This window comes from Bos mutus, chromosome 14 (genome assembly GCF_027580195.1).
Source record: "Bos mutus isolate GX-2022 chromosome 14, NWIPB_WYAK_1.1, whole genome shotgun sequence".
NCBI lineage: Eukaryota > Metazoa > Chordata > Mammalia > Artiodactyla > Bovidae > Bos > Bos mutus.
The window spans coordinates 66,492,292-66,519,383 of NC_091630.1; the positions used below are offsets into that span (position 1 = coordinate 66,492,292).

General features: G+C 43.6%; 1 protein-coding gene across 10 annotated transcripts; it reads left to right on the forward strand.

Annotated features, from left to right (window-relative positions):
* Nucleotides 1-21,041: 21,041 nt before the first annotated feature.
* Nucleotides 21,042-25,473, forward strand: TRMT12 (tRNA methyltransferase 12 homolog). Of its 10 annotated transcripts, none has more exons than XM_070382455.1 (4): nt 21,042-22,827; nt 24,605-24,669; nt 24,788-24,881; nt 25,187-25,473. In XM_070382455.1, the coding sequence occupies exon 1, from the start codon at nt 21,083-21,085 to the stop codon at nt 22,469-22,471; it is 1,389 nt and encodes a 462-aa protein (XP_070238556.1). In that variant the 5' UTR covers nt 21,042-21,082; the 3' UTR covers nt 22,472-22,827; nt 24,605-24,669; nt 24,788-24,881; nt 25,187-25,473. The 10 variants fall into 10 exon arrangements, with proteins under 10 accessions (XP_070238556.1, XP_070238561.1, XP_070238552.1 ...); XM_070382460.1 differs by having other exon boundaries at nt 21,042-22,504; XM_070382451.1 differs by having other exon boundaries at nt 24,605-24,881.
* The last annotated feature ends 1,619 nt before the right edge of the window (nt 25,474-27,092 follow it).

Genomic DNA, 27,092 nt, shown 5'->3' on the forward strand with positions numbered 1-27,092 from the left:
AGTCAAGTCAGACTGTTTGTGACCCAGTGGACTGCAGCATGCCAGGCCTCCTGTCCTTGACTATCTCCTGGAGTTTCCTTAGACTCACGTCCATTGTCGATGATGCCATCCAACCATCTCATCCTCTGTCACCCCCTTCTCCTCCTGCCCTCGATATTTCCCAGCATCAGAGTCTTTTTCAGTGAGTTGGCTCTCCACATTAGGTGGCCGAAGTACTGGGGCTTCAGCTTCAGCATCAGTCCTTCCAATGAATAATCAGTGTTGATTTCCTTTAGGATTGATTGGTTTGGTCTCTTTGCTATCCAAGGGACTCTCAAGAATCAAGTTCTCAAGAAAAGAGAAATGGCAAAACTGGAAATCAGTTTTAGCAGATGCTGTAACCTCAATCCTCATTTAGCTTTATTATGAAATCCTACTGAGTAGCTAAAGTGAGAGCATTTTCCTCCTAAGAATGGTTGCTCTATAAAATATTGTCTTGGGTGAACCCATACCAAGAAGTATAAGACCTATCTGATTCGCCTAAGTGCAGTTCAAACTCCTTTTCTAAGAGGCAACACTGAATATAATAAATGGATGCCATCTGTGTCTAAATAAATCAGTGATTTTAACTGTTGACATCAGGACAAAAAAAAATTCTAATTTGCTTCTTCCTGAGAGTTTCTTATTTACAGACATTAGCCCTAGTCCTCATTTTTAACCATGACAGATCACTTGCTGAAACAAATCCAGACAAAAAATAGTCTATTTCTCCAGAAGAGATACTTTTGTTAATGTTCCTTTTTGTTATAAAATAGCAAGCTCCTTAATGAGTTTAAAATTGGGCTTTACTGAGACATAGCATTAGAATTCTTAAGCCGAAAATTTTCAAAAAATGTATATAACAAATATAATGTCAATGGAGTTTATCTTATGCAGGAGTCAGGAATTTAAGTGTGCCCAAAACACTCAGGTGTAGACATAAATTGACTTTGGAAACCTCTTAAATCATCCATGCAGTATAGCACCAACAGCAGTTGTCTCTGGTCTTCAAAGACATGCATGTTTAATACAGAATCCATCCTTTCATACTTTCAGGGCTAAAAAGGAGGAGTTGAGAAGAACTGACAAAAACAGCAGGTTGAGATTACCCATAGCTCTGAATCCTCAGAGGGCAGGGGATTCAGAGAAAAAGAGCAAAGTCTTGACCCACCAGGGGCTCAGTCTGGTGGAGAAGACAGACCGGAAAACAAATGGAGTGAGTGCTATGGGAGAGTTATGGATTAGTTGCACCATGGACCCTAAAGGAGCAAGTTCTGAGCTCAACTTGAGCTGAACTGAGCCAGAGTGAAAGGGGGGCAGCCAGGGCAGACATCTGAGAAGGTGCTGGCATTGCAGCCATTTCACAGCAAGATGTAAGCAGCTGTTTGTGTTGTCCCCGGAAGCAGGAAAGAGGCTGAGATTGTCTCCCAGGGCTGGAGCATAGTGTGCTGTAGGAGACAGGCCCAATATTCGGTAAGAGACAGATGAGGCCCATGGCACAAAAAGCCTCAGAGACAATGCCAAGGAGTTTTAAATGTATTTTAAAATGAATGGGCAGTCATTACAGGATACTATGCAGAAAAATGCACTGATTAGACATCCATGTGAAAAAATGTACTCTGATCAAATTTGGTGTCTATGGTCATTTCTGTAATGAACTTGGTTTTAGAACCATGGCCAGAGGACTTCCCTGGTGGTCCAGTGGCGAAGACTCCATGCTCCCAATGCAGGGGGCTTGGGTTCGATCCCTGGTCGGGGAAAAGATCCCACATACTGCAACTAAAAGATCCTGCATGCTGCAACTAAGACCCTGCACAGCCAAATAATAAATAAATATTAAAGAAAGAAAGAAAGAAACCCTGGCCAGGAATTTCACTTTCTAACATGACCACTCTGAGCTCTTTATATGTCCTCTGAAACTGGCACTCCAAAATGAAGATGATTTCCCAGGCAACCCTGTGTATTTTTCTGACTTTCTTTCTTTGGACCATTCTAACCCTTGGATCCTTTTCTTTGAATCCAAGAAATTAACTTAAAAATAATTCAATCAAAACTATCCACTCCTTTTCATTCACTTATTTCCCTTAAAAGTCTAGTTTTTTAATTAATTAGTTAAATTTTTTTTTTTTTTGGCTAAGCTGGGTTTTCTTTCCAGCCTGTGGGCTTTCTCTAGTTGCAGCGAGTGGGGGTTACTCTCTGGTTGCAGTGGGCGGGCTTCTCATCCAGTGGCCTCTCCTTTTGCCAAGACTGGGCTCTAGAGCACAGGCTCTAGAGTGCCAGCTCAGTTGCCCTGAGGCATGTGGAATCTTCCAGGACCAGGCATTGAACTCATGTCCCCTGCATCGGCAGGAGGATTCTTAACAGTGGTTAAGGTAAAGGTAGATAGTTGTCCAGATCAGAAGTGAAAGATAACACTAATAACAGGAATAAGTAAATTCATATAGTGTTCTGAGAGGGGCTATTCTAAGTACTCTGCATTTCTTGACTCATTTAATCCTTAGAGCAACCCTGTAAAGGAAGCTGGTAGCAGTAAATTGTACTACCTCTTTTTGTTTGTTCATTTTATTAATTTATTTATTTCTTCCCCATTGGTAGGTCCCCAGGGCTAGCTTTTAAGTGAATCTATACAGGGGGGAAAATGTGACCAGGGACCACCACTTCGTGCTTTAAATGCAAATGATAATTATTATTGAAGGCAATGAAAGATTAGCCCAAATCTCTAGTCCTTGGGGCAGTATTTCTATCATATGACACTTTGTATTAGTCTATGCAAAGGAAATTTAGAATCAAAACCAATTGTAAAGGAACCAGTTTGGAGGATAGAAATCCTGAACAATTATTCCATTTGCCCAGAGGCCATGCACAAGGATAGACTGCCTATCTATGTTTGTTTATCACATAAATCTGTGGCTTCCCTGGTGGCTCAGCTGGTAAAGAATCAGCCTACAATGAGGGAGACCTGGGTTCGATCCTGGGTTGGGAAGATCCCCTGGGGAAGGAAAAGGCTACCCACTCCAGTATTCTGTCCTGGACAATTCCATGGACTGTATAGTCCATGGGGTTCCAAACAGTTGGACACGACTGAGCGACATTCACTCACTGAATGTAAGGTCACAAGTAGAAAAACCTTCTCTAACCTGAGCATATTTTAAAATAGAACTCAAGGGACTTCCCTGGTGGTCCAGCGGGTAAGACTATGTGTGCTTCTAGTGCAGGGAGTGCAAGTTCGATCCCTGGTCCGGGAACTAAGATCCCACATGCCAAATGGACAAAAAAATGAACAAACAAGCAGTGAAAAATCCCGAATTCAAACTGTAACGTACATCTTCATTTGTTTCTCTGTTAATTGGGTGTGCAGCGTGGTGCCATAGTTGAGAGCAAAAGCTACAGAACTAGACTAACACGGTGCAAATTCCAGCTCTGTCTCCTGCTGTGTGATTTCGGGTACATTCTTTAACTTTCCAGAGTCTTCATTTCCTCATCCATAAAAACGGTAGTACAGGACTTCCCTGGTGGCACAGTGGATAAGAATCCACCTGCCAGTGCAGGGGACACAGGTCCAATCCCTGGTCCAATAGGATTCCACATGCCAAGGGGCAATTAAGCCCTTGCACAACAGCTACTGAGCCCGTGCTCTAGAGTCTGGGAGCCGCAACTACCAAGCCCACGTGTTGCAACGACTGAAGCCCTGGCACGCATGCGCACATGTGCCTGGAGCCTATGCTCTACAAGAGAAGCCGCCACAGTGAGAAGTCCGTGCACCGCAAGGAAGAGTAGCCGCACTCACTGCAATTAGAGAAAGTCCACACAAAACAGAAATAAAAGACCCAGCACAGCCAAAAATAAATAAGTGAATAAATTAATGTTTTAAAAAGTGGTACAGGGTTGCTCTAAGGAATAAATTAGTCAAGAGATGCAGAGTAATTAGAACAGTGTCTTTCAGAACATTTTATTTATTCCTACTAGAAAGGGTTATCTTTCACTTCTGATCTGGACAACTATCTACTTTACTTTTTTAAAAGCCTGAAAACTATTTTTAGTGGCACAGAAAAAATTCTAAACATATGACTATTTGCATGTTTATTTCCCTTAAAATCAAAATAGGCACTGTGCAGGTGAAAATATAATAGATTTGGGATATATCCCCCAAATACTAATGCTTGACCCTATTTAATGATCTCTGATAAAATGAGTTTGTATAAACAATATTTCAAAACAATCTTAACATCCTTGGGTGAATGAAAACTGAATAAAAAACTTCACTGAAGTAGAGCTGATTTACAATGTTATTTAGTTTCCGGTGTACAGTAGAATGATTCAGATATATATATGTGTGTATATCTGAAAAAGACATATAACATATTTTATTTTATATTTTTTCAGATTATTTTCCATTATAGGTTATTACAAGATATTGAATAGAGCTCCCTGTGCCATACAGTACATCGCTGTTTATCTATTTTATATATTGTATTGTATACCTGTTAATCCCAGACTCCTAATTCATCCTCACTTCCCCTCTGGTAACCTAGGTTGTTTTCTATGTCTGTGAGTCTGTTTCTGTTTTGTGAATAAGTTCATATGTATCAGTTTTTAGATTGCACATATAAAGCTATGTCATATGATATTTGTCTTTCTCTGTCCTATTATATATACAGTACATCTTCTTTATCCACTCATCTGTTGATGGACACTTTAGTTGCTTCCATCTCTTAGCTATTATAAGTAGTGCTGCTATGAACATTGGGGTGCATGTATCTTTTCAAGTTTGAGTTTTTGTCTTTTCTGGATATTTGCCCAGAAGTGGGATTGCTGGATCATATGGTTTTTAATGGAACCTCCATAGAGTTCTGCATGGTAGTTGCACCAATGTACATTCCCACAGTGTAGGAGGGTTCCCTTTTCTCTACACTCTCTCTAGCATTCATTATTTGTAGGCTTTCTGATGATGGCCATTCTGACTGGTGTGAGGTGATACCTCATTGTAGTAAAACTGATTTGTAATGGAAATCACTCTCTGAGAACAGTACTGGTGAGCAATAACAGCATCATTGCGTGACAGGTCCAGACACATGCTCTCCAGCCTGTTAGCCAAGAGAACAGACTAGAACAGAGAATTTCCTGCTTTTAAACTTTGACTTTTCTAATCTATGTTAATGCTATGCTATGCTAAGTCACTTCAGTCGTGTCCGACTCTGTGAGACCCCATAGACGGCAGCCCAACAGGCTCCCCCATCTCTGGGATTCTCCAGGCAAGAACACTGGAGTGGGTTGCCATTTCCTTCTCCAATGCATGAAAGTGAAAAGTGAAAGTCAAGTTGCTCACTCATGTCCGACCCTCAGCGACCCCATGGACTGCAGCCCTCCAGGCTCCTCCATCCATGGGATTTTCCAGGCAAGAGTACTGGAGTGGGGTGCCATTGCCTTAAGGCAACCACCAAATGGATGGAAAATATTACCAGTTGCTTAACAGTAGTATTCTCTTTCTTTTGTGATTATTGAGTACGTGTATAGTCACATTGAAAATTTATACTAATTATAATTAATTTACATAATTATATTAATTTATACTATAGACTTCTGTTACCCTTACTTTATCCTAGAGGCCTAAAAAATTTTAAATATGCACACATCTGTCATTTGGATTGAAGGTCCCAATATAAGTCTTTTCACTTCTTTTTAAACTATACATGTGCTTGGTATCATACAACTATATTATATATATTATAAACATACACTAAGATAGAACTTTACAAAGAATGAGTTAAAATATTTGTTAAAGATCTGCATTAGCTCCCTGTTGCTGCTATAACACAAACTTAGTTGCTTACAGCAACACAAATTGAAACTCTTATGGTTCTGAAGGTCAGAATCTAAGATTGAGGTGATGGGGCTGTAGACTTCAAAGAATTCATTTCCTTGCTTTTTCCAGCTTCTAGAAGCCACCTACATTCCAACCCTTTCTCCACATCATTCCAGCCTGTTGTTTCTGTTTTCCCATCTCCTGCAATGCACTTTGATCCCCCCATCTCCCTCTTCTAAGGACTTTTGTTATTACTTTGGCCCACCCAGGTAACCCAGGAAAATTGCCCCATCTCAAAGTCTTTAATTACAGCCACAAAATTCCTTTTACTGTGTAAGGTAACAGATTCACAAGCTCCAGGAATTAGGACTTGTACCTCTTTGGGGAACCATTCAGCACACCACAAAGTCTGGTGTTCCTAAAATCTTCTGGGTTGCATGAACCTTGCTGTAGAGATGACCAGTCTGGATACCCGCTGGGTGGCTAAGCCCAGGGAGCTTCACCAGAAAGTCCTCCTGGACCATCCTGTTTCAGGCTAGTAAATCCTGGCAGGCTCTGAACACATATTTGTTATTCATGTAATTTGTTATACCCGGCGGGGGTGGGGAGCAGTAATCACACGAAAGGAGGATTGAGTCTCTCTAAACCCTTCCCCGGTGTGACCATGTGAGAAAAGATGTACAAGTCTGTGGGGACTGGATCTTTGAGCACGGAATGAATCAGCTGAAATCCTGGAGGAACAAATTTGAGGGGTGTGTCCTAGATGGGGATCAGCATCTTCCATGGTTCCCATCCCCTTCTGAATGAAAGCCAAGAAGTTCCGCCAACTGCTCACAGCCCATTCAGGATCAGACCCTTGCCTCTCTGTCATCCTCTCCCTGAGCGCCCCCTAGTGGTACGTTAGGTGCCAGCACAACCAAGGCCCCTTCAGTTGTCCTGTCCGTCACATGCGTTCCTTTGCCCCAAAGACCTGCCCGGCACAGGAGCTCTGTGAGCAAAAGTCCTCCTCTAAGGAATTCCTCCTCCCTCGCTGCCTCAGCGAAACATCCCCTCAGACTATGGGTTCTCTTCTCTACCCTCTTTGTAACGTTAGTAATTCTGTATCTATTCTAGTGACGATGGAGCTACATAATTTGTGGAGCTCTGTGCAAAGTGAAAAATGAGGGGTCCCCTTGTTAAAATATTATTAAGAATTTTAACGGAGAAGGAAATGGCAACCCACTCCAGTATTCTGCCTGGAGAATCCCAGAGACAGAGGAGCCTGGTGGGCTGCTGTCTATGGTGTCGCATAGAGTCGGACATGACTGAAGTGACTTAGCAGCAGCAGCAGCAGTAAGAATTTTAAGACAGCAACAGCAGAGTGTTAAACCAAGGACAAGGCCCTTTTAAGCCCCTGGCCATGCGCTGTTGCACAGGCTGCATACTCGTGAAGCTCGCCCTTGACCCAGCGTGGGTCCCCAGGCCTAGGTCAGGGCCCCCTGCATGCTGACACAGAAATATGGCAGTAGAGTACGCCCACCCACAAACGGATGAGGTGTAGCTGCTTCATTCCGGTCCGACTCCATCAGCACATGGCCTTCTTTCCTCTGTGTGTGTCCTTTGTGCATCATCTTGTCTTCTTCTCTTGACTGTGCCACACGGCATGTAGAATCTTAGTTCCCCAGTGAAAGGAAAAGTTGCTCACATGTGTTGGACTCTTTGCGACCCCATGGTCTGTATAGTCCATGGAATTTTCCAGGCAAGACTGGAGTGGGTAGCTTTTCCCTTCTCCAGAGGATCTTTCCAACCCAGGGATCAAACCCAGGTCTCCCACATTGCAGGCGGAAGCCCGAGAATACTGGATTGGGTAGCCTATCCCTTCTCCAGCGGATCTTCCCAACCCAGGAATCCAACCGGGTCTCCTGCATTGCAGGCAGAGTCTTTACCAACTGAGCTATCAGGGAAGCCCCAGGTTATCAGGTTAATTCTCCAAACAGGGATCAAACCCATGCCCCCTGCAGTGGAAGCGTGGAATCTTAACCACTGGACCGCCAGAGAATTCCCCTCTTTTGTTCTTATAAGGACAGCAGTCATTGGATTTAGCACCCACCTTAATCCAGTATGACCTCTTCTTAACTCATCACTTCTGCTAAGTCCCTATTTCCAAATAAGGTTACATCCTGAGATTCCAAGTGGAGATAAGTGAGGAGGAGGGGGCTCACTATTCCACCCACTTCATTTGCTAGAAAACCTTCTTCAGAATGTGGCAAGAATATTGTTTACGGATAGGTATTTAACAGTTCATATGACTTATAACTTAATTTGTATTTGCTACAGAAACTTAAAGGAGTCATAATGCCACACAAGCTGTAAAGAGGCATGCATAACAAATAGACCTTAATTATAACCTGGAGAACTAAAAAAATTGGATGTGATCATGTAACTAATAACATTTATGATCGAGCATCTTGGAAATATGAAAAGTAACAAAGAAGGCGGGGAGGAATAGGATAACATATTTTTTTCATAAGAAAAGTAAGGTGAAATTCAGAACTACTCTGTTTTCTTCCAAGTCTGTTTGTAAATGACTGGGACCTAACTGGCTAGAGTTTCCTAGGTAGTTCCCCTCCTCGCTGGAGAGACTAGGGGAAAATCTAAGAGTTTAGAATCTCTTTGGGACTCAGCAGTTGACATAAGTGTTCCTATAAGGGTTAGGAACAATATATCACTTTGCGCATGTTAAGTAGATGGGGATCTGAGAGAGGCCTCTTGAGGGTTTCATTAAAGTGTTGAGATTTTGCAGTTCTTTGCTGAACCATTACTTCATTAACTGTTTAAACTATTACGGAAGTATGGAGGATTTAAGGAATTTTTTTTAGTTTCATTGAGGTATAAAATAACAATAAGTAAAATTGTAATGAGCTTCCCAGATGGCTCCATGATAAAGAATCCGTCTGCAAATGCAGGAGACTCAAGAGACACAGGTTCAATCCCTGGATGAGAAAGATCCCCCGGAGTAGGAAATGGCAACCGACTCCAATATTCTTGCCTGGAAAATCCCATGGACAGAGAGAAGCCTGGTAGGCTACAGTCCATGGGGTCAGAAAGAATTGGACACGACTGAGCACACACATACACACACACAATTGTAATATATTTAAAGTTGTACAAAATAATGATGTGATATATGTCTACATTGAAAAAGGATTCCCACAATCAAATTAATTAAAATATCCATCACCCCATACATCTTTTTTTTTCCCCTTTGATGAGAACACATAAGATCTACTCTGTTAGCTGACACTAGGCCCTCAGAACTTAATCATCTTATAACTGAAACTTTATACACCTTGATCTTTATCATCACCCCATTTCCCCCACCTCCCACCTCCTCAGAACCACCATTCTGTTCTGTTTCTGTGAATTCACCTTCAGTCTTTGTTTAGGTTCCACATATAAGTAAGATCATATAGTATTTGCCTTTCCCTGTCTGCCTTAGTTCCCTTAGCATAATGGCCTCCAACTTCATTTTATTGAAAAAACAGCAAGATGTCTTTCTTTTCTATGGCTGAATAATATTCCAGTGTGTGTGTGTGTGTGTGTGTGCGTCGTCACATTTTCTTTATCCATTCATCCATCAACAGGCAGTTAGATTGTCTCCATATCTTGGCTATTGTGAATAAAGCTGCAGTGAACATGGGGGTGCAGATATCTCTTTCACATAGTAATTTCATTTCCTTTGAATACATACCCAGAAGTGGGATTGCTGGATTATATGGTAATTTTATTTTTAATTTCTTGAGGAAATGTAATACTGTATAGTGGTTGTACCAGTTTCAGTTCAGTTCAGTCGCTCAGTTGTGTCCGACTCTTTGCGACCTCATGGACCGCAGCACGCCAGGCTTCCCTGTCCATCACCAATTCCTGGAGCCTGCTCAAACTCATGTCCATCGTATTGGTGATGCCATCCAACCATCTCGTCCACTGTCATCCCCTTCTCCTCCTGCCTTCAATCTTTCCCAGCATCAGGGTCTTTTCCAATGAGTCAGTTCTTTGCATCAGGTGGCCAACGTACTGGAGTTTCAGCTTCAGCATCAGTCCTTCCAATAAATATTCAGGACTGATTTCCTTTAGGATGGACTGGTTGGATCTTCTTGTAGTCCAAGGGATTCTCAAGAGTCTTCTCCAACACCACAGTTCAAAAAGGTCAATTCTTCGGCACTCAGCTTTCTTTATAGTCCAACTCTCACATCCATACATGACCACTGGAAAAACCATAGCTTTGACTCGACGGACCTTTGTTGTCAAAGTAATGTCTCTGCTTTATAGTATGCTGTCTAGGTTTGTCATAGCTTATTTTCCAAGGAGCAAGCGTCTTTTAATTTCATGGCTGCAATCATCATCTGCAGTGATTTTGGAGCCCCAGAAAATAAATTCTGTCACTGTTTCCATTGTTTCCCCATCTATTTGCCATGAAGTGATGGGACCAGGCACCATAATCTTAGTTTTCTGAATATTGAGCTTTAAGCCAACTTTTTCACTCTCTTCTTTCACTTTCATCAAAAGGCTCTTTAGTTCTTCTTTGCTTTCTGCCATAAGGGTGGTGTTATCTGCACATCTGAGGTTATTGATGTTTCTCCCGGCAATCTTGATTCCGGCTTGTGCTTCATCCAGCCTAGCATTTTGCATGATGTACTCTGCACATAAGTTAAATAGGCAGGGTGACAATATACAGCCTTGACATACTCTTTTCCCAATTTGGAACCAGTCTGTTGTTCCATATCCAGTTCTAACTGTTGCTTCTTGACCTGCATACAGATTTCTCATGAGGCAGGTCAGGTGGTTTGGTCTCTTAAAGAGACTCCCATCTCTTTAAGAATTTTCCACAGTTTGTTGTGATCCACACAGTAAGAGGTTTTTGTGGAGTCAATAAAGCAGAAGCAGATGTTTTTCTGGAATTCTCTTGCTTTTTCGATGATCCAACAGATGTTGGCAATTTGATCTCTGGTACCTCTGCCTTTTCTAAATCCAGCTTGAACATCTAGAAGTTCATGATTCACATACTGTTAAGGGCTGGCTTGGAGAATTTTGAGCATTACTTTACTAGTGTGTGAGATGAGTGCAATTGTGCGGTAGTTTGAACACTATTTGTCATTGCCTTTCTTTGGGATTGGAATGAAAACTGACCTTTTCCAGTCCTGTGGCCACTGCGGAGTTTTCCAAATTTCCTGGCATATTGAGTGGAGCACTTTCACATTATCATCTTTCAGGATTTGAAATAGCTCAACTGGAATTCCATCACCTCCACTAGCTTTGTTCGTAGTGATGCTTCCTAAGGCCTGCTTTACATGTACCAGTTTACATTCCCTCTAAACGTGTATGAGGTTTTCCTTTTCACCACACCTTTGTCAGCATTTGTTATCTCTTGTCTTTTTCATAATAGACATCCTAACAGGTGTGAGGTAGCATCTCATTGTGGTTTTGGTTTGCATTTCTCTGATGATTCATGATGCTGAGCACCTTTTCTTGCTCCTATTGACCATTTGGATGTCTTCTATGGTAAAATGTCTCTTCATTGCCTTTGTCCATTATTTAATTTGGATATTTGGTGTTTTGTTTTGCTATTGAGTTATAAGAGTTCCTTATATATTTTGGATATTAACCCAATATATAAGGGTTATATATTATGTACATGGTTTGCAAATACCTTCTCTCATTCCATAGACTGCCTTTTCGTTTTGTTGATGGTTTCCTTTTGGATGCGGAAGATTTTTAGGTTTGTTACTGAACTCAGGTTCAGGGGTGCATTGCTCAAGAGCCTAATAATGAGAGACAAGTGTTGGGTAAAAAGAAAGATAGCTTTATTGAGGAAGCTGGCAGTCCTGGGTGAAAGTGGACTTGTGGCCCCTTGTTGTGATCTCTCAATTCTCTCAAATCCCCAGGGATTTTTTGAAGATTAGATAGGAAAAAGAGGAAAGGGCTACATGCTGTGGAGGGGTTAATATTCTGTTTTCATAGATGATTATTTCCATCACGTAGTTCTAAGTAGCCGTCCTGTCTCACTTGTGGTTGGAACATTACCTGAGCCACAATTCTCTGGTTAGCTGGTCCTGGTGTTAACCAGTTTGGGGTCTACATGCTTGTGGTCAGCATACAATTAACTTCTTGATCTGGGGGTTTCAGTATCTGCAAAGCAGCTCAGAGGGTATGGATCAGAATAGAATCCATGTATGAGGAGAAACTAAAGGTCCTTGACTTTGTTTAATAGCTAAACTATTATTATTTCTGACTTGTTAGACTATTTTCATTTGTTTCTGCATTTTATTTTTCTGATTAAATTTATACTTTGCCTAAAGTTTTTTGTACAGACAAGAGGCAGGCAGAGGACATAGGGTGGGGGTGGAGGGGGCAGTCTGTCCTGGGAAGGCCCCATAGGGTCCTGCTCAGTTACAGCTTTATGTAGTCTCACTGGTTTAATCTTGCTTTTGTTGTGTTTGCTTTTATTTATTTTATTTTTATTTTTGACCATGCCTTTAGGCTTGAGGGATCTTAGTTCCTGGACCAGGGATCACACCCAGGTCCCCTGCAGTTGAAGTGCAGAGTCCTAACCACTGGACCACCAGGGAATTCCCATGCCTGAGACTTTACTGTCATGCCCAAAGAAATCATTATGAAGAACCGATGTCAAGGAGCTTTCTCCTGGGAATTTTATGGTTTCAGGTCTTACATTTAAGTGAAGTGAAAGTTGCTCAGTCATGTCTGACTTTTTGTAACCCATGGACTATACAGTCCACGGAATTGTTCAGGCCAGAATACTGGAGTGGGTAGCCATTCCTTTCTCTAGAGGATCTTCCCAACCCAGGGATCGAACCCAGGCCTCCCTCATTGCAGGCAGATTCTTTACTAACTGAGCCACCAGGGAAGCCCTAGAATAAAATTCCATAAAAGGAATTTTATGGCTTTAGGTCTTACATTTAAGCCTTTAATAATTTTGAGGTGATGTTTGTATATGTGTAAGATAAGGATCCAAATTTATTCTTTTGCACACGGATACACAGCTTTCCCAAAATCATTTATTGAAGAGAGTGCCTTTTTCCCATTGTGTCTCCTTGGCATCTTTGTTGAAAATTAGTTGACCATATATGCGTGGATGTAAGGTTTGATCAATGCATTCCTTGTAAAATTCCTCATGCCTCAGTATGTGAAATTTTCTTCCATTAGCAAGAAGCCTGGGGGCAAAATTTTAAAAGGGGAAATCTGAAAATATTTAGGATGGGGGAAGTGAGAGAGGAGAAAGGTGTTAAGGGGCCAAGCTAAAGAGAGGAACGGCCGCCACATCCCAGAGTGGGTTTGCCTGGGCAAACAAAAAGACAGGGAGGCTCCCCAGAGCCCTGACCCACCAATGTGGGGAGACCCAAAAGGCCACACAGATGCATACAACTGGAGTCGCAGCTGACCAGAACCCTCTTAACCCCATACTTCAGCATCATCATAATTTTGAAATTATGTCAAAATTCCAGGTGCAAAACTATAGCCCAGTCCTCAATGGTAAGATTCTATCAGTTGGGAGGAAGGGAACCTTGAGGATAGAAATTAAATTGAGTTACAGAAAATAAAGCAGCCCCTGCTTGTTCTAAACGTAGTGGATAAGTATCAGGGGCAATTCACGGCCAAGACAAGGAGGCTCTCCTATTTAATTTTCTCTCCTGAGCTGCACTGATGTAGTTGGCATAGGTAAGGGTAATGCTGGATTTTTCTTTTCTTATTTTGGCTTACACAAGAAATGTAAACTTTTGGAAAATCCTCAGCCAGCACCCACTTGGTTTAAAAATTAAAAAAAACAAAATTAATTTGGCTGCACTGGGTCACATAGATCTTTGTTGTGTCACATGGGATCTTTCCCAAATAGACTCTCTAGCTTCCGCACGTGGGCTTCAGTAGCTGCGGCCCAAGGGCTTAGCTGCCCTGTGGTATGTGGGATCCTAGTTCCCTGACCAGGGATTGAGCCCGAGTCCCCTGAATTACAAAGCAGACTGTCAACCACTGGGCCACCAGGGAAGTCCTAAAAATTTCTTAATAAAGGATCCAATCACATTGTCAGAGAGATTACCTATTAGACTCTTTTTCCCCCCTATTAGACTTCTTAAGACAAATGGGGTGAATGACAGGAGATTCTTCAGAGGAAGGCTAAGGTGAGCCCCACCCATCAGATGTGTGTCTTTGCCTGCCTCCTGCACTGACTGCACTGCTGACGTCTGATAACCAGGTTGCCCTTTTATTCCTTCCCTTCTCATGACTTAGAGCGATCGATGTTCCTGTCCTAGAGCAAGTTTCTTCTTGTGGGATATTTCTTTATGCTGTTCTGCCAAAGTGAGAGCTAAACCTGAAAACTTGAAGACTCCTGAGATTGGAGAGTGAATTTGGCATGATTAAGATGGGAAGGCTGGAACATAGACCAGCAGCTTTGGGCTTTTGTGCTTTATTCTCCCATTCTAGCAGTTTACTGAGCACTGTGTGCTTTTAGTGAGTTAGAAGAGTGTGTCTTCGTGAGTAAAACTTGTGTTGAATGTGATTTTTCATTAGATACTCTACTTTAAAAAATTTTTATGTCTAGTGTATTTATGATTATATGTGCTACATTATTGAACATATTCCTAGCAGGAGACAACTTCCATTTTAACCAGACATTATCAAGAACTGAATCTTCTGTTTAAAATTGTACCTGTCTGGGGACTTCCCTGGTGGTCCAGTGGCTAAGACTCTGCGCTCCCAATGTAGGGGGCCTGGGTTCTATCCCTGGTCAGGGAACTAGGTCCCACATGCCCAGCTGAAGATCCTGTGTGCCCCAAAGACCTGGCACAGTCAAATAAATAAATATTTTTTAATAAAAAAAATAAAATTATACCTATCTGAAGCTTAAAGGAACTTTCTGTACTCTAGTTACTGATGTCTTACTTTTGAAACCTGGTTTCTCCTCCACGAATAGTGTCCTTCCAGAGCTTAGCACCAGAGAACACATTCATGTCATCGTGTGACAGCTGGCCTGCATTTTTGTGTCAAGATGCCCGTGAGTCAGCAGTCAGCCATAGGAGTATACTTCTCAAACCTGAACAGCTAGCTAGAACTTAACCACACATGGAAGTGGATTGCAGCACACAAGCGCATCCCACTAACCCCCAATTAAATGTATTCTCTTCTCAACCTGCTCGGTCCCCAGACTGTCTGCAGCCACTTGAATGTCACTCTTCAAGAAGGGAAGTGGCCCAGGCGGAAAGTGGCATGGGGTAACACGGTGATCTTAACCATTTGTGGTGAAGACATCTTTACTTGTGCAAATTTTACCCAAACACATGACCTTGTGAAACAGTGGTGAAGGGTCCCGTGCAGGGCCTGTGGAAGGGGCCTGTGCAAGTGAAGGAACCCGAGCTTTTAGCTTCATTAATGTCACAGTAAATCTTCTGAGAACAGGGAGCTCACTAGCTGCTGCTCTGCTGAGACTGAGTCTTGTGTACCCACCTTAACTCAGCTGGTGAGGTGGCTACACGTCTGCTCATCTAAAGCAGAAGACCCTGACTCTGAAATAGTCATTTCTCTCTTATTATTTTGGCCACACTGCACAGCATGCAGGACTTTAGTTCCCTGACCAGGGATCAAACTTGTACCCATTGCAGTGGAAGTTCAGAGTACTACCCACTGAGTTGCCAGAGAAGTTGCTGAAAAGTCATTTCTCCATGAACAGTTATTTGCTGTGCACCTTCTCGCCCAGGCACTGTGCTGAGGGTCAGTACAGAAAGAAAACGTGGACCCCTGCTCTTGAAGGGGTCACTGTCCAGCCAGGTGGATTTCTGTACTCAGTGGCATGTGCCACATGTGAAAAATGAACAGCAACTTTAACGGCCCCCTAGAAGAAGCATGAGCCCCTCCAGACGTGAGGGTGTGGCCGAGGCAGGGAGGGAGGGATGGTGTTGGGGAAGGTAGGGGAGATGATGCCTGAGTTGAGTTTCAAGGTGAGGAGGGTGCAGGTGGAGATGCAGGATAGCAATGCCCTTCAGCCTTCTCCCTAGGCTGTGATAGGTCATCCTAAAGCCTGCAGGTGGATGGACTGGCCAGGTGGGTAAGAAGCATCCATTGTGCAGAAGGAAAGGGGGGAGTATGTTCACAGAGCCCTCACTACGGCCACACAAAGGAACTGAAGCAATCCCTCCAGTCCATTTTCCCATGAACACACCCCTGCAGAGACCTGGTAACACATGTGCATTCAGACTAAGTGTTCACTGGCCCCAGGCTTTTAAGCCAGCAACTCTAATCTCACGAGCTCTAAACTTTTTATCTGCATATTTTATTTATAAATTTTGGAAAAGAGTTATAGTATTGATGTATTATGTACTTTATTAAATATATGCAGATATAGAAGTTAAAGATATGAGATGTCAGGAAGCATTTAACAGGAGGCTTCCTGTGTGCTGTTTTGGATCTGTCAGGAATTCTCTGTTCCTTATTAATTCTTGAATATTCAGGAATTAAGAGGAGAGGCAAGCCTTTCCTGGGGACTGAGAAATCCAGGCATTTCCTTCGTTAGTTTTTCTATATGGTGATAAGTACCCTCTTCCTTTTTCTGAACTATATGGTAAAAGTGATTATTTACAACTCTCTCTCTCTTTAATATGGATCGCCTATGTTTTGTAAGTCTGGAATTTTAATCTTTATCTTTGCTGAAAATACCTACAGTATATATGCCCACACCATGTTGATTAAAACACCTTTGCTCCATCAGAAGGAGAAGGCAATGGCACCCCACTCCAGTACTCTTGCCTGGAAAATCCCATGGATGGAGAAGCCTGTTGGGATGCAGTCCATGGGGTTGCTGCGAGTCGGACACGACTGAGCAACTTCACTTTCACTTTTCACTTTCATGCATTGGAGGAGGAAATGGCAACCCACTCCAGTGTTCTTGCCTGGAGAATCCCAGGGATGGGGGAGCCTGGTGGGCTGCCATCTATGGGGTTCCACAGAGTCGGACATGACTGAAGTGACTTAGCAGCAGCAGCAGCAGCTCCATCAGAGCTTTGGTTCCCGTGTCTTTCTTTCTTTCTTTCTCTCTCTCTCCCTGGATATTTTCTTTGGAGGGCAGAGGTCCTCTGTGTTCATTTTCCTGCCCGGGCTTCTAAGACCTTCTCGAGAAGGCGCTCTGCACCTTCACCCCATCGAGAGGGCACTTCGTGAACAGAGCAAGCCCGGTGAAGGGGCTTTATTGGCTTTCTGCTTAAACCAAGGAATATCAGCCTCTTTCTCTCTCCTTTACTTTCTTATCAGTCGATTCCGGACCACCAGGTTCCGGTCCATTAAAGGACCTCAACAATGAGATATAAAAAAAATGTGAAATTTGACAAGTTTAGTATTTCCCCTTCTCACCCACTGGGACCATCTTGCATACTCATGGGGTGTACTCATCATTTTGGAGCCTTCTGAAAAGCAGCGTGGTCAAATTGTTCTTAGAAGCAGTATCCAGAGAGTGGTTAAAAATGTAGATGCAGGGACTTCCCTGGTGGTCCAGTGGCTAAGACTCTGCACTCCCAATGCAGGGGGGCTCAGGCTTGATCCCTGGTCAGGGAACTAGATCTTACGGATAGATAGTATATTCAAAAGCAGAGACATTACTTTGCCAACAAAGGTCCGTCTAGTCAAGGCTATGGTTTTTCCTGTGGTCACGTATGGATGTGAGAGTTGGACTGTAAAGAAGGCTGAGCGCCGAAGAATTGATGCTTTTGAACTGTGGTGTTGGAGAAGACTCTTGAGAGTCCCTTGGACTGCAAGGAGATGCAACCAGTCCATTCTGAGGGAGATCAGCCCTGGGATTTCTTTGGAAGGAATGATGCTAAAGCTGAAACTCCAGTACTTTTTTGGCCACCTCATGCAAAGAGTTGACTCATTGGAAAAGACTCTGATGCTGGGAGGGATTGGGAGCAGGAGGAGAAGGGGACGACAGAGGATGAGATGGCTGGATGGCATCACTGACTCGATGGACGTGAGTCTGAGTGAACTCCGGGAGTTGGTGATGGACAGGGAGGCCTGGCGTGCTGTGATTCATGGGGTCACAAAGAGTCGGACACGACTGAGCGACTGATCTGATCTGATCTGAAAGGAACCCATGTGCCACAACTAAGACCAGGCACAAGTGAAAATGTAGACTCAGGGGCCAGCTGATCTTCATGCAAACCCTGGCTCCACCACTTCCTCCCTGTGTGATAATTTCGATATCCTTTTCTTTAAAACACAAATAATAAGAGTACACACCTCACTAAGTTCTTGGGAAGGTTAATTAAAACATTGACATCAGTGCTTGGCACATGGTAAGCACTTGTTAAATGTTAATTATTATTTTTCTCAATTCCCCTATTGAAAACAATTTAAAATATTTTGCTTTACATTGTCCTTAAAACAAAACAAAACAAAAAAACCCAGATGGGAGGAGAAGGAGAGAGAAGCCTGGAAAGACTTCCTGAAAAAGGTGATCTCCAATCTGAGTTGGAACTTTCAGAAGCACACTAGCTTGCTGGGTGAAGGTAAACAGGAGTCTGCTCAGCCTTTTCTTAGGTAAACTGTACATTTTATGGACACTTTTTCCATGGATGCTATTCTTGTCTCTTAGGTCTCCTTCCTGTCGTTCTTCGAAACTCCTCTTCAGAACTCTCGGTTGTTTCCAGGGGCTTTTTCACCTAGTGCCTTAGAGGAATGTCAACTTAGTGCCTGGCTTTTGCTCACTCTCCCTTATGCGTTCTTGATTAATTCCACAATCAAACAGTAAAACCAACCCCATTTCCAGCCTCCATAGCTGTCAGAGGATGGCAGTAAGACCCCTTTCTGTCCCAGAGGGGTAGGCAGAAGTCCATGCGCAGGCACTTCTTGTTTCCTCTAGCTCTGCCCTACTCTTTCTGCCCCAGTGAGCTCACAGAGCCAGTTAAGGTAATGCCCGTCTCAAAACCACAAGGATAAAAGGATCTCACTGAGGCTGAGAGGGAGCCTGGTTAACTGAGGACTTCCCTGAGCAGCTACACCAGCCCTGGACTTTTATATTTAAAATTTATACACTTCCCCACCTGCTGAAGAGCTGCTGTTTTGGGGGTTTGTATTACTTGCCGCCAAATACACTCACACGTCTGGATTTACCATGTCAATAAGGGATGTCTAATAGACATTAATGAATAAAGGCCTATTGGAAAGGATAGGCTCCTTGAGAAGTGGGTTAAATCCAAACCGTTTGAAACCCAGGAATTCAGACACTTCAACTACTCTGGTACTGGTTATTGCTGCCATCTAGTGGCAATATTTAGGAACTAAAATTCCTTCTGGCCATGAACTATTTTCACCTGCAGATTTTTCTTCTTTCCTCATTCAGTTGCTCATGTTCAGTCTACAAATATTTTATGAGGAAGTACTATGTGTGGTGAGACTTCTTAAATACAGTAAGGAATATGATAATGAGTAGAGGAAATCCGGTTTCTTGCCACTTTAAACATACACATCTGGGGGAAGATGGCCATTAATCAAATTTAAAGATGAAAAGGTATTGGGAATGGCTATAAGAGAAGACTCTGATGCTGGGAAGGATTGGGGGCAGGAGGAGAAGGGGACGACAGAGGATGAGATGGCTGGATGGCATCACTGACTCGATGGACATGAGTCTGAGTGAACTCTGGGAGTTGGTGATGGACAGGGAGGCCTGGCGTGCTGTGATTCATGGGATCGCAAGGAGTCGGACACGACTGAGCGACTGATCTGATTTGATCTGATCTGATCTTGTGAATTGTAGTGACCACAGAATTACTTTATCTGAGCATGAACTTTAAAAGGAATCAGCTAACACACAGGCCTGTTAGCTCCACCACCACAAACAGAATACATATTCTTCTTCTCAAGAGCACATGGAACATTCTCCAGGATAAACCATATACTAAATCATAAAACAAGCCCTCATAAATTTAAAAGAAATCATACCAAAGTATTTTCTCTGACCACAGTGGACTGAAATTAGAAATCAGTGGCAAGAGGGACTTCCTTGGTGGTCCAGTGGGTAAGAAGCCACACTCCCAATGCAGGGGGCCTGAGTTTGATCCCTGGTCAGGGAACTAGTGGAGAAGGCAATGGCACCCCTTTCCAGTACTCTTGCCTGGAAAATCCCACGGATGGAGGAGCCTGGTGGGCTGCAGTCCATGGGGTCACTACAAGTCTGACACGACTGAGGGACTTCACTTTCACTTTTCACTTTCATGCATTGGAGAAAGAAATGACAATCCACTCCAGTGTTCTTGCCTGGTGAATCCCAGGGACAGGGTAGCCTGGTGGGCTGCCGTCTATGGGGTTGCACAGAGTCGGACACCACTGAAGTGACTTAGCAGTAGCAGCAGGGAACTAGATCCTGCATTCATGCTGCAACTAAGAGTCTGGATGCCGCAATGAAGATCCAGTGAATCACAACTAAGACCCAGTGCAGCTAAAATAGATTTAAAAGAGAGAGAGACTAAAGAAGGAACAGATTTTTTTTAAAAAGATGACAAAGAGTTGGACGTGACTGAGCAACTGTAAGTGTCACTGTCTAAGGGAGAAAGGCTATTAAGTGCAAACAAATAGCAAATCAGGAGCTAAAGAAGGAATCACCGTGTTAAATAGATATAATGTGGAGGGGAGAGGGTGACACTTTTGAGTGTTTAATGAACGCCTCACAAGAAGATAACCTTCAGACAAATCTCCTGGCATTGTATCTTCTGGGGAAGGGCATTTCAACAAGTGTAGAGACAAGAGCACAAGAAAAAGTTTGGCCTGTTTCAGAAAGCGAAAGGAGACCGGTGTCCCTAGAGTGTGTTTAGCCTTGAGAATAATTTCATCTCAGGCTGAGATTTAGGTGCCAGATTTAGGTGCAGCACGAGACTAAGGGAAGGCTTTCTCCAAATATAGGGCATCATTTCAGGTTCACGTCTCTCTTTTGATCGGTAAACAGCATGAAAGAGCGTGTCTGAGGCTTCCGGAGGATACCAACTAATTTGAAGTTTATAAATCGACAGTTCAAGTCGACTAAGTTTATAAGTCCTCCTTGTTACTAATTTTCGTATAGGCTGGAGCAAGTAATGGTTGACCTCAACAAAGATGGCGGTGACGGCTTCACACCCAACGGCGACCCCGACACCATTCGTCAACAAGGGAGATAATGTAATTTAGTTCCGGCCTGCCTGTTTGACGTCACTTCCGGCCCCCGGCCGGCGCTGTGCGCGTTTTTCTTCCTGTTTTATGCGTGGATGTGCAGAGGCAAAGCAGAGGGAGTTTCGTGGAAGGAGTCGGAGAGAATGTGGGGCCAGCAACATGGAAGGGGCAGGCGGGAAGCCCACGGCTGTTGTTGCAGTTGTGACTGAGCCTCGATTTACTCAGCGATACAGGGAATATCTCGAGAAGCACAAACTCCTGGATAGACAGCACCGTGTGAAAAAGCTGCGGGATGGCACCGTGGCGCTACCGGTTCTGAGAGAGGCCCTCCTTGAGCAGCATCTGCGAGAGCTGAGGAATCGTGTGGCTCCAGGCAGCACCTGTGTGCCGACGCAGCTCCTGGATCCTGTTCCTTCAAAGAAGGCCCAGAGTTACTCACCTGCCCAAAGGCTGTGTCTTGAGGTGAGTCGCTGGGTAGAGGGCCGCGGAGTGACGTGGTCGGCCGAGTTGGAGGCTGACCTGCCCCGATCTTGGCAACGACACGGTGATCTCTTGTTGCTGAGTGAGGACTGTTTCCAAGCCAAGCAATGGAGACATCTGGAACCAGAACTCTGGGAGACGGTTGCCTCGGCACTTGGCGCCCAGCGTTTGGCCAAACGAGGGCGGGTGTCCCCGGATAGCACTCGGACTCCAGCGGTGAGTCTGCTGCTGGGCGACCACGGCTGGGTAGAGCATGTGGATAATGGGATTCGGTATAAGTTTGACGTGACCCAGTGCATGTTCTCCTTCGGAAACATCACTGAGAAGCTTCGTGTGGCGTCGCTGCCCTGCGCCGGAGAAGTGCTGGTGGATCTCTATGCGGGAATTGGTTATTTTACTTTGCCTTTCCTGGTTCATGCCGAGGCTGCTTTCGTCCACGCTTGTGAGTGGAATCCCCATGCGGTAGTTGCTCTGAGAAATAACCTTGAACTCAATGGAGTAGCTGATCGATGCCAAATACACTTTGGGGATAACAGAAAACTGAAGCTATCAAACGTTGCCGACCGGGTGAATCTGGGGCTGATTCCCAGCTCTGAAGAAGGCTGGCCCGTTGCCTGCAGAGTGCTAAAACAGGATGCTGGAGGCATTTTGCATATTCACCAAAATGTGGAGTCTTTCCCAGGGAAGACTCTCCAGCCTCCTGGAAGCAGTGAGATGGAGGAGCATTGGCCTTCTCCTCATCAGATTATCAGCAACCAGTTGAATAATGGAGCTACCAGTGATTCTAGGAGGAAAACGCTGTCAGTGGCCACCAAGCCAGAGTGGCAGAGGTGGGCCAAAGCTGCAGAGACTCGAATTGCCACACTTCTTCATCAGGTGCATGGAAAACGGTGGAAGACACAAATCTTGCACATCCAACCAGTGAAATCCTATGCTCCCCACGTGGATCACATAGTCTTGGATTTGGAATGCCGCCCCTGTCATCTAGTTGGCTAGAGGAGGTGGATCCTGAGATGGGAGGATCTACTTGTGAGTGACCCTGAAAGCATCAGCTCAGGCCAGGTCTCACCCCTCTTGTCTCCTGGTAATCTAATATTTTGTGACCCTGAAAGCAGGCCCTCAGTCAATACATATAATTTCAGTTGTCTTCCATTAACATGCTAACAGAATGAGCCACATCTCTGGGAGAAAGCAGTGTGGCTTACTGAAATGAGACCTGTCTGCGCAGTTACAAGGTCTGAATTCTGGCCTCGGTTCTGTCAAGTGGAAGACACAGTGCAGTTTTCAAGATCACTGCAGCTGTAATATGGAAACTTGCCTGGAGTGGTGCCAGAATGGAAGCAGGGAGATGGGTGAGCAGGGCTTCTGTGGTTATTGAGGCATGAGATGATGGTGGCTTGTACTATGGTGGTGGCAATGGGAGGAGAATGGACTTGAGAAATAAAATCTGTCTAAGCAGTGGTGTCCAAAGCAAGACAGAGTGGTGCTGTTTGGTTATTATGACTGACTAAATTAGGGAGGGATGAAGACAACACTTACTCCAGTGTACTGACTCCATTCCCTACTTTAGCATTCCTAAATGAGTGTGTGGGGAGCAGGGTGGAGAGAGTGTGTCTTATGTTAGGTTTATTGTGGCAGAGAAAGTGTTAAAGAATGACTACATTAAATGATAGGAAAACTAGATTTCCAACTGTAGCTTGTGCAGTAGCTGCCAATTGCTAGATATTTTTTAAAGTTTGAGTTAAAATCAAGGATCTTTACAGGCCCCAATTCCCTTTCCATCTTCCTTCCTGGCAACATGAGGGCCAACATAAGGAGCCCTAAGGAATGTCGAAATTGTGAGTTTTCCAGGCCTCACCTTGGTTTACTGTTGAAATGACTAATTATAGGGAGTCAGTTTACCTTTGGGGTGACTAATAGTCAAGAATCACCTTTCAGAGCTTTGTTTTGGGGCACTTTGAAGCCATATGGGCCTGTTTGCCTGATGAAAGAAATACAGAAAAGTGTGGCTTGGGAATTCATGGTGGCCTAGTGGTTAGGATTCCAGGCTTTTACTACTGTGGCCTGGCTTCAGTCCTTGGTCAAGGAACCAAGATCTCAAGAGCTGTGTGGCCTGGCCAAAAAAAAAAAAGGCAAAGTGTGGCTTTCTCAGTATTGTGATTGTACCTGGCATTGGGCTGGGTTGCCTGTCCTTCTCTTGCAGCAGTGGCAGTAAGGACAGGATTGCTGCTATGTGTGTTATTCTGCAAATATTAAATGCCTGCTGTCTACATGAGCCACAGGAAATATGAAGAGACATTAGATGCTGTCTCTGAGGGTCTCCCAAGCTAGCAGCAGACCTAACAAATGGAGAGAGTTGGGACACAGTAAGTGCCACGTGGGTGATAGTTGTCGTCGGAATGTGAAAGTGGGGAAGAAAAGCTCTCTCAGGGAGGTCTTCAGAGAGGTAGTGTTTGAAGTGGGTCTTAAAAACTGGGTGAGATTTTGTTAAGTGGAGTTGGTGTGGAAGCAGGTGCTGCTTGAAGAGACTAACAGGTGCCAGTTTGCTCAGAGAGTGTTTGAAGCGGTGCCAGTAGATCAGTTTGGAACAGAAGCAGCAGTGAGAGGCAGGCTGAAGATGAGTGTTGACGTAAGGATTAAAAGGAACAGTGTCTGGTGCAGAGCAGACTGTCATGTGATCCTGCAGAGGGAGCCTGGGTTCCATTCCCATCCACAGAGCGGCCTTCCTGTGTTTGCCTTCATCATTTCCTCTTTCACACACTGGGTTTCTTCTCACATGGGTGCCTACTGCTTTCTCTCCTCAAGCTCAAGATGGCAGGCTGGGGCTTGAGCCAATATGGGGAGGAAGGTAGCAGGGGGGGACTGAGGAACGAGTCAGGGAGCCACATGTCCAGGGGCTGAGGCTGCCTTCCTGCCGTAAGGTGTGGGAGAGGCAGCTCATGTCAGGTGCGCCCAGGTGAATTCACTCACCTTGTCCTGCATACCAGGCCCTGAGTGTTAGTGGGGAAGGGAGACATGTGGGCTCTGCCTTCATGGAATTCAGGTTCATTCATTCAGTTCCTGGCAGGTCTACACAGAAGTGTGACCTGAGGCAAATCGTCAATCTCTATTTTGTTTCCTCATCTGTAGGTTGGAGTTAACAACTGAACGTGTCCTGAAAGGAAGATGTTTGGGTTTAAATGAGTTAACATACGGTAACTGTCATCACAGTGACTGGTATATCTTGAATATTTCCGTCAGTCTTTGTATGAAGGTAACTACCATTTCCCAGTTCGCCTGTGAGTGATTGCTACACATCTGCTTTACTTATAGCAGAAGGTCCTTATTTTGAAGGCCATTAACTGGATAATGAGGATGTTCTGTGATTTCTGCGCATCAGGCACTGGGTAGAGGGCCAGGGACACAGGTGAGTGAAGCTGAGTTCTGCCTACATGGAATCACCATCTGGTGACATAGACATGGGGGAAGCAATGTCAGTGCCATGTACTAAGTGCACATACAGAAACAGATGGGTATTTACAGGCACACGTCGGGAGGCACCACCCACATTTGGGGATCTGGGTTGTGGGAGGTGGAGAGGGTGACTGGGAAGGTGGGAGCAGGGATGCCTAGGCTGAAAGTTCCAGAGTGAGCAGGAGTTGTGTGTGAATGGAAGAAAATAAGGGTCCCTTAACCTTTTTCTCCAGTTGAGTATATCCATTTACATTACAGTTTTCTCCAAGCACTTGCCGGATGGCCTGACCCAGAAGAGACGTCTAATGAAACCAAGGAAAAAAGACTAAAGGAGTCAGGAGGCTCACTGAGTTCCTTACAGATTCAATCTAGGAATTTGTAGAAGCTCTAAAGCTTTCCTTCGTAGGTGTCAGTATTAGTTGCTGATTAATGCTCCCACTTGATGGAGAAGTTGTGATTAAAAAGCAATAATTTTATCAAACTCTTAACTGTAAGCTGTATTCATTAACTCCATAATTTTAATAAATTATATACTTGTATTAATATACCAGTATCATGTATAATTTTAAATATGCAAATTTAAAATGAGAAACTAGTTTATAGAAAAGCATTTTTTTTTTCCAAGTTAAACCATATCTTTAGTGGTTTTTTTTTTTTTTTTAAGAAAAATGGATGGCATTAGGTTTTTTTAATAATTATTACATTTTGCATAATACATTTGATATACAATAATGAGCTACATGAATCAGGATTTAACTGGCAGGATTTAACTGGAACGGAAATATAGGGGTTATGAGGTCATTTTTCTCTTAGAAAAAGCATTTTTAATTTCAGTTTTTCCCACCCTGAACACGTGTGAGAAGAAACTCAATATATGTCATTCTGAACAGCCTCAGGGTGCAGCTACTTCACATTGGACAAGCCATTAAAATAGTCATTTTCAAGCCGAACTATTATTTTAAATGATTAAAACTATTTTCATATTTCTAAAAACATTTTTGAGTTTTGTTCTGGAATACAGGTAAGTTACTTGGAAACAGTTTGATCTTTTTGAAACTTGTTTTGAGCATTTGTCAGAGCAGTATTTAGTCATTAATTTTTTTCCATCATGAAGCAAGACCGTTCTTCATTCTCTGACTGATGCCTTGTGAATTAGGACATTTGCCGCTCTTGCTGGTAGGAACAGGAATTATCCACACCCTGTGTGTGTGAGCTCTGAGTATTGTTTCCTGTAATCCTTTCGGATGGTTCTTCTGTTGGCCTTCGGTAGTTTCCTGTCACGTGGGCTGGCCATTACTCAGCTGAATGCTTTTAGGGCCTGGTCAGCAGATCTCTGGAGTTCCCTCTGTGTGTGGCTCTCTGCTTCCTGGCATTCTACCCTGTGAACTCCACAGTTACTTGGGCTCCCAGGACTCCCAGCCCCATCTCCTCACCACAGGGAGTCTGCTGGCCTCCCCTGGCCTCTTGTGCCACAGCCTAGAATGCTTCTCCAGGCAGTGGGCCGAAGCAACTGTATGGCTCACCTTGTTTGTTTTCCAGCTCTCGTGGACCGTTGCCCCCTTCATTGCCTATGTCCAGTGGCTTGTGTTGTTTCATAAATTTTGTCTAGTTTTTTAACTATTTAGAAGTTTACAATAATTGTTTTGTACATAAATGTACAGCTTTCACAATCATTGAAGAAATTCACTCTAGCAATAATAAATATATATAATGCACTTCAGTTGACATGTTTCAATGTGTAAAGCACATAAGAATTTCTTGCTACAGTTATGTTTTAGCAGTGATATCTTTCTGATTAGATATGATAACTTGCAAGATTTATTGACCAACAATCACACATGATTTCAGAGAGGCCAGAAACAGTAAGAAAACAGGTATCTGCCTCTGGGTATTTAAGAGGTCAAGGTTGAATCAAAAGTAAGCAGAAAATATTGAATATGAAGCTAAAACTGAATTTTGGTATAACATGTTTAGGCAGGTAGATATAGATGGATAGACTTAGTAATTGAGTTTTATTTTAAAATCAAAGCTATGTATACTTATGAAAAAAAAAAAAAAAACAGTTCTGAAGCTCATTTCCCTTCACTTTGTCTACTTTCAACATTCTCAAGTGGGCCTATGTGCCAAAGGAGATTCAGGACCTAACCTAATGTACCAACAGGAA

Excerpts from the sequence above, each read along its gene's own strand:
- TRMT12 (XM_070382451.1), top strand. The coding sequence starts at position 21,083 with ATGCGTGGATGTGCAGAGGCAAAGCAGAGGGAGTTTCGTGGAAGGAGT.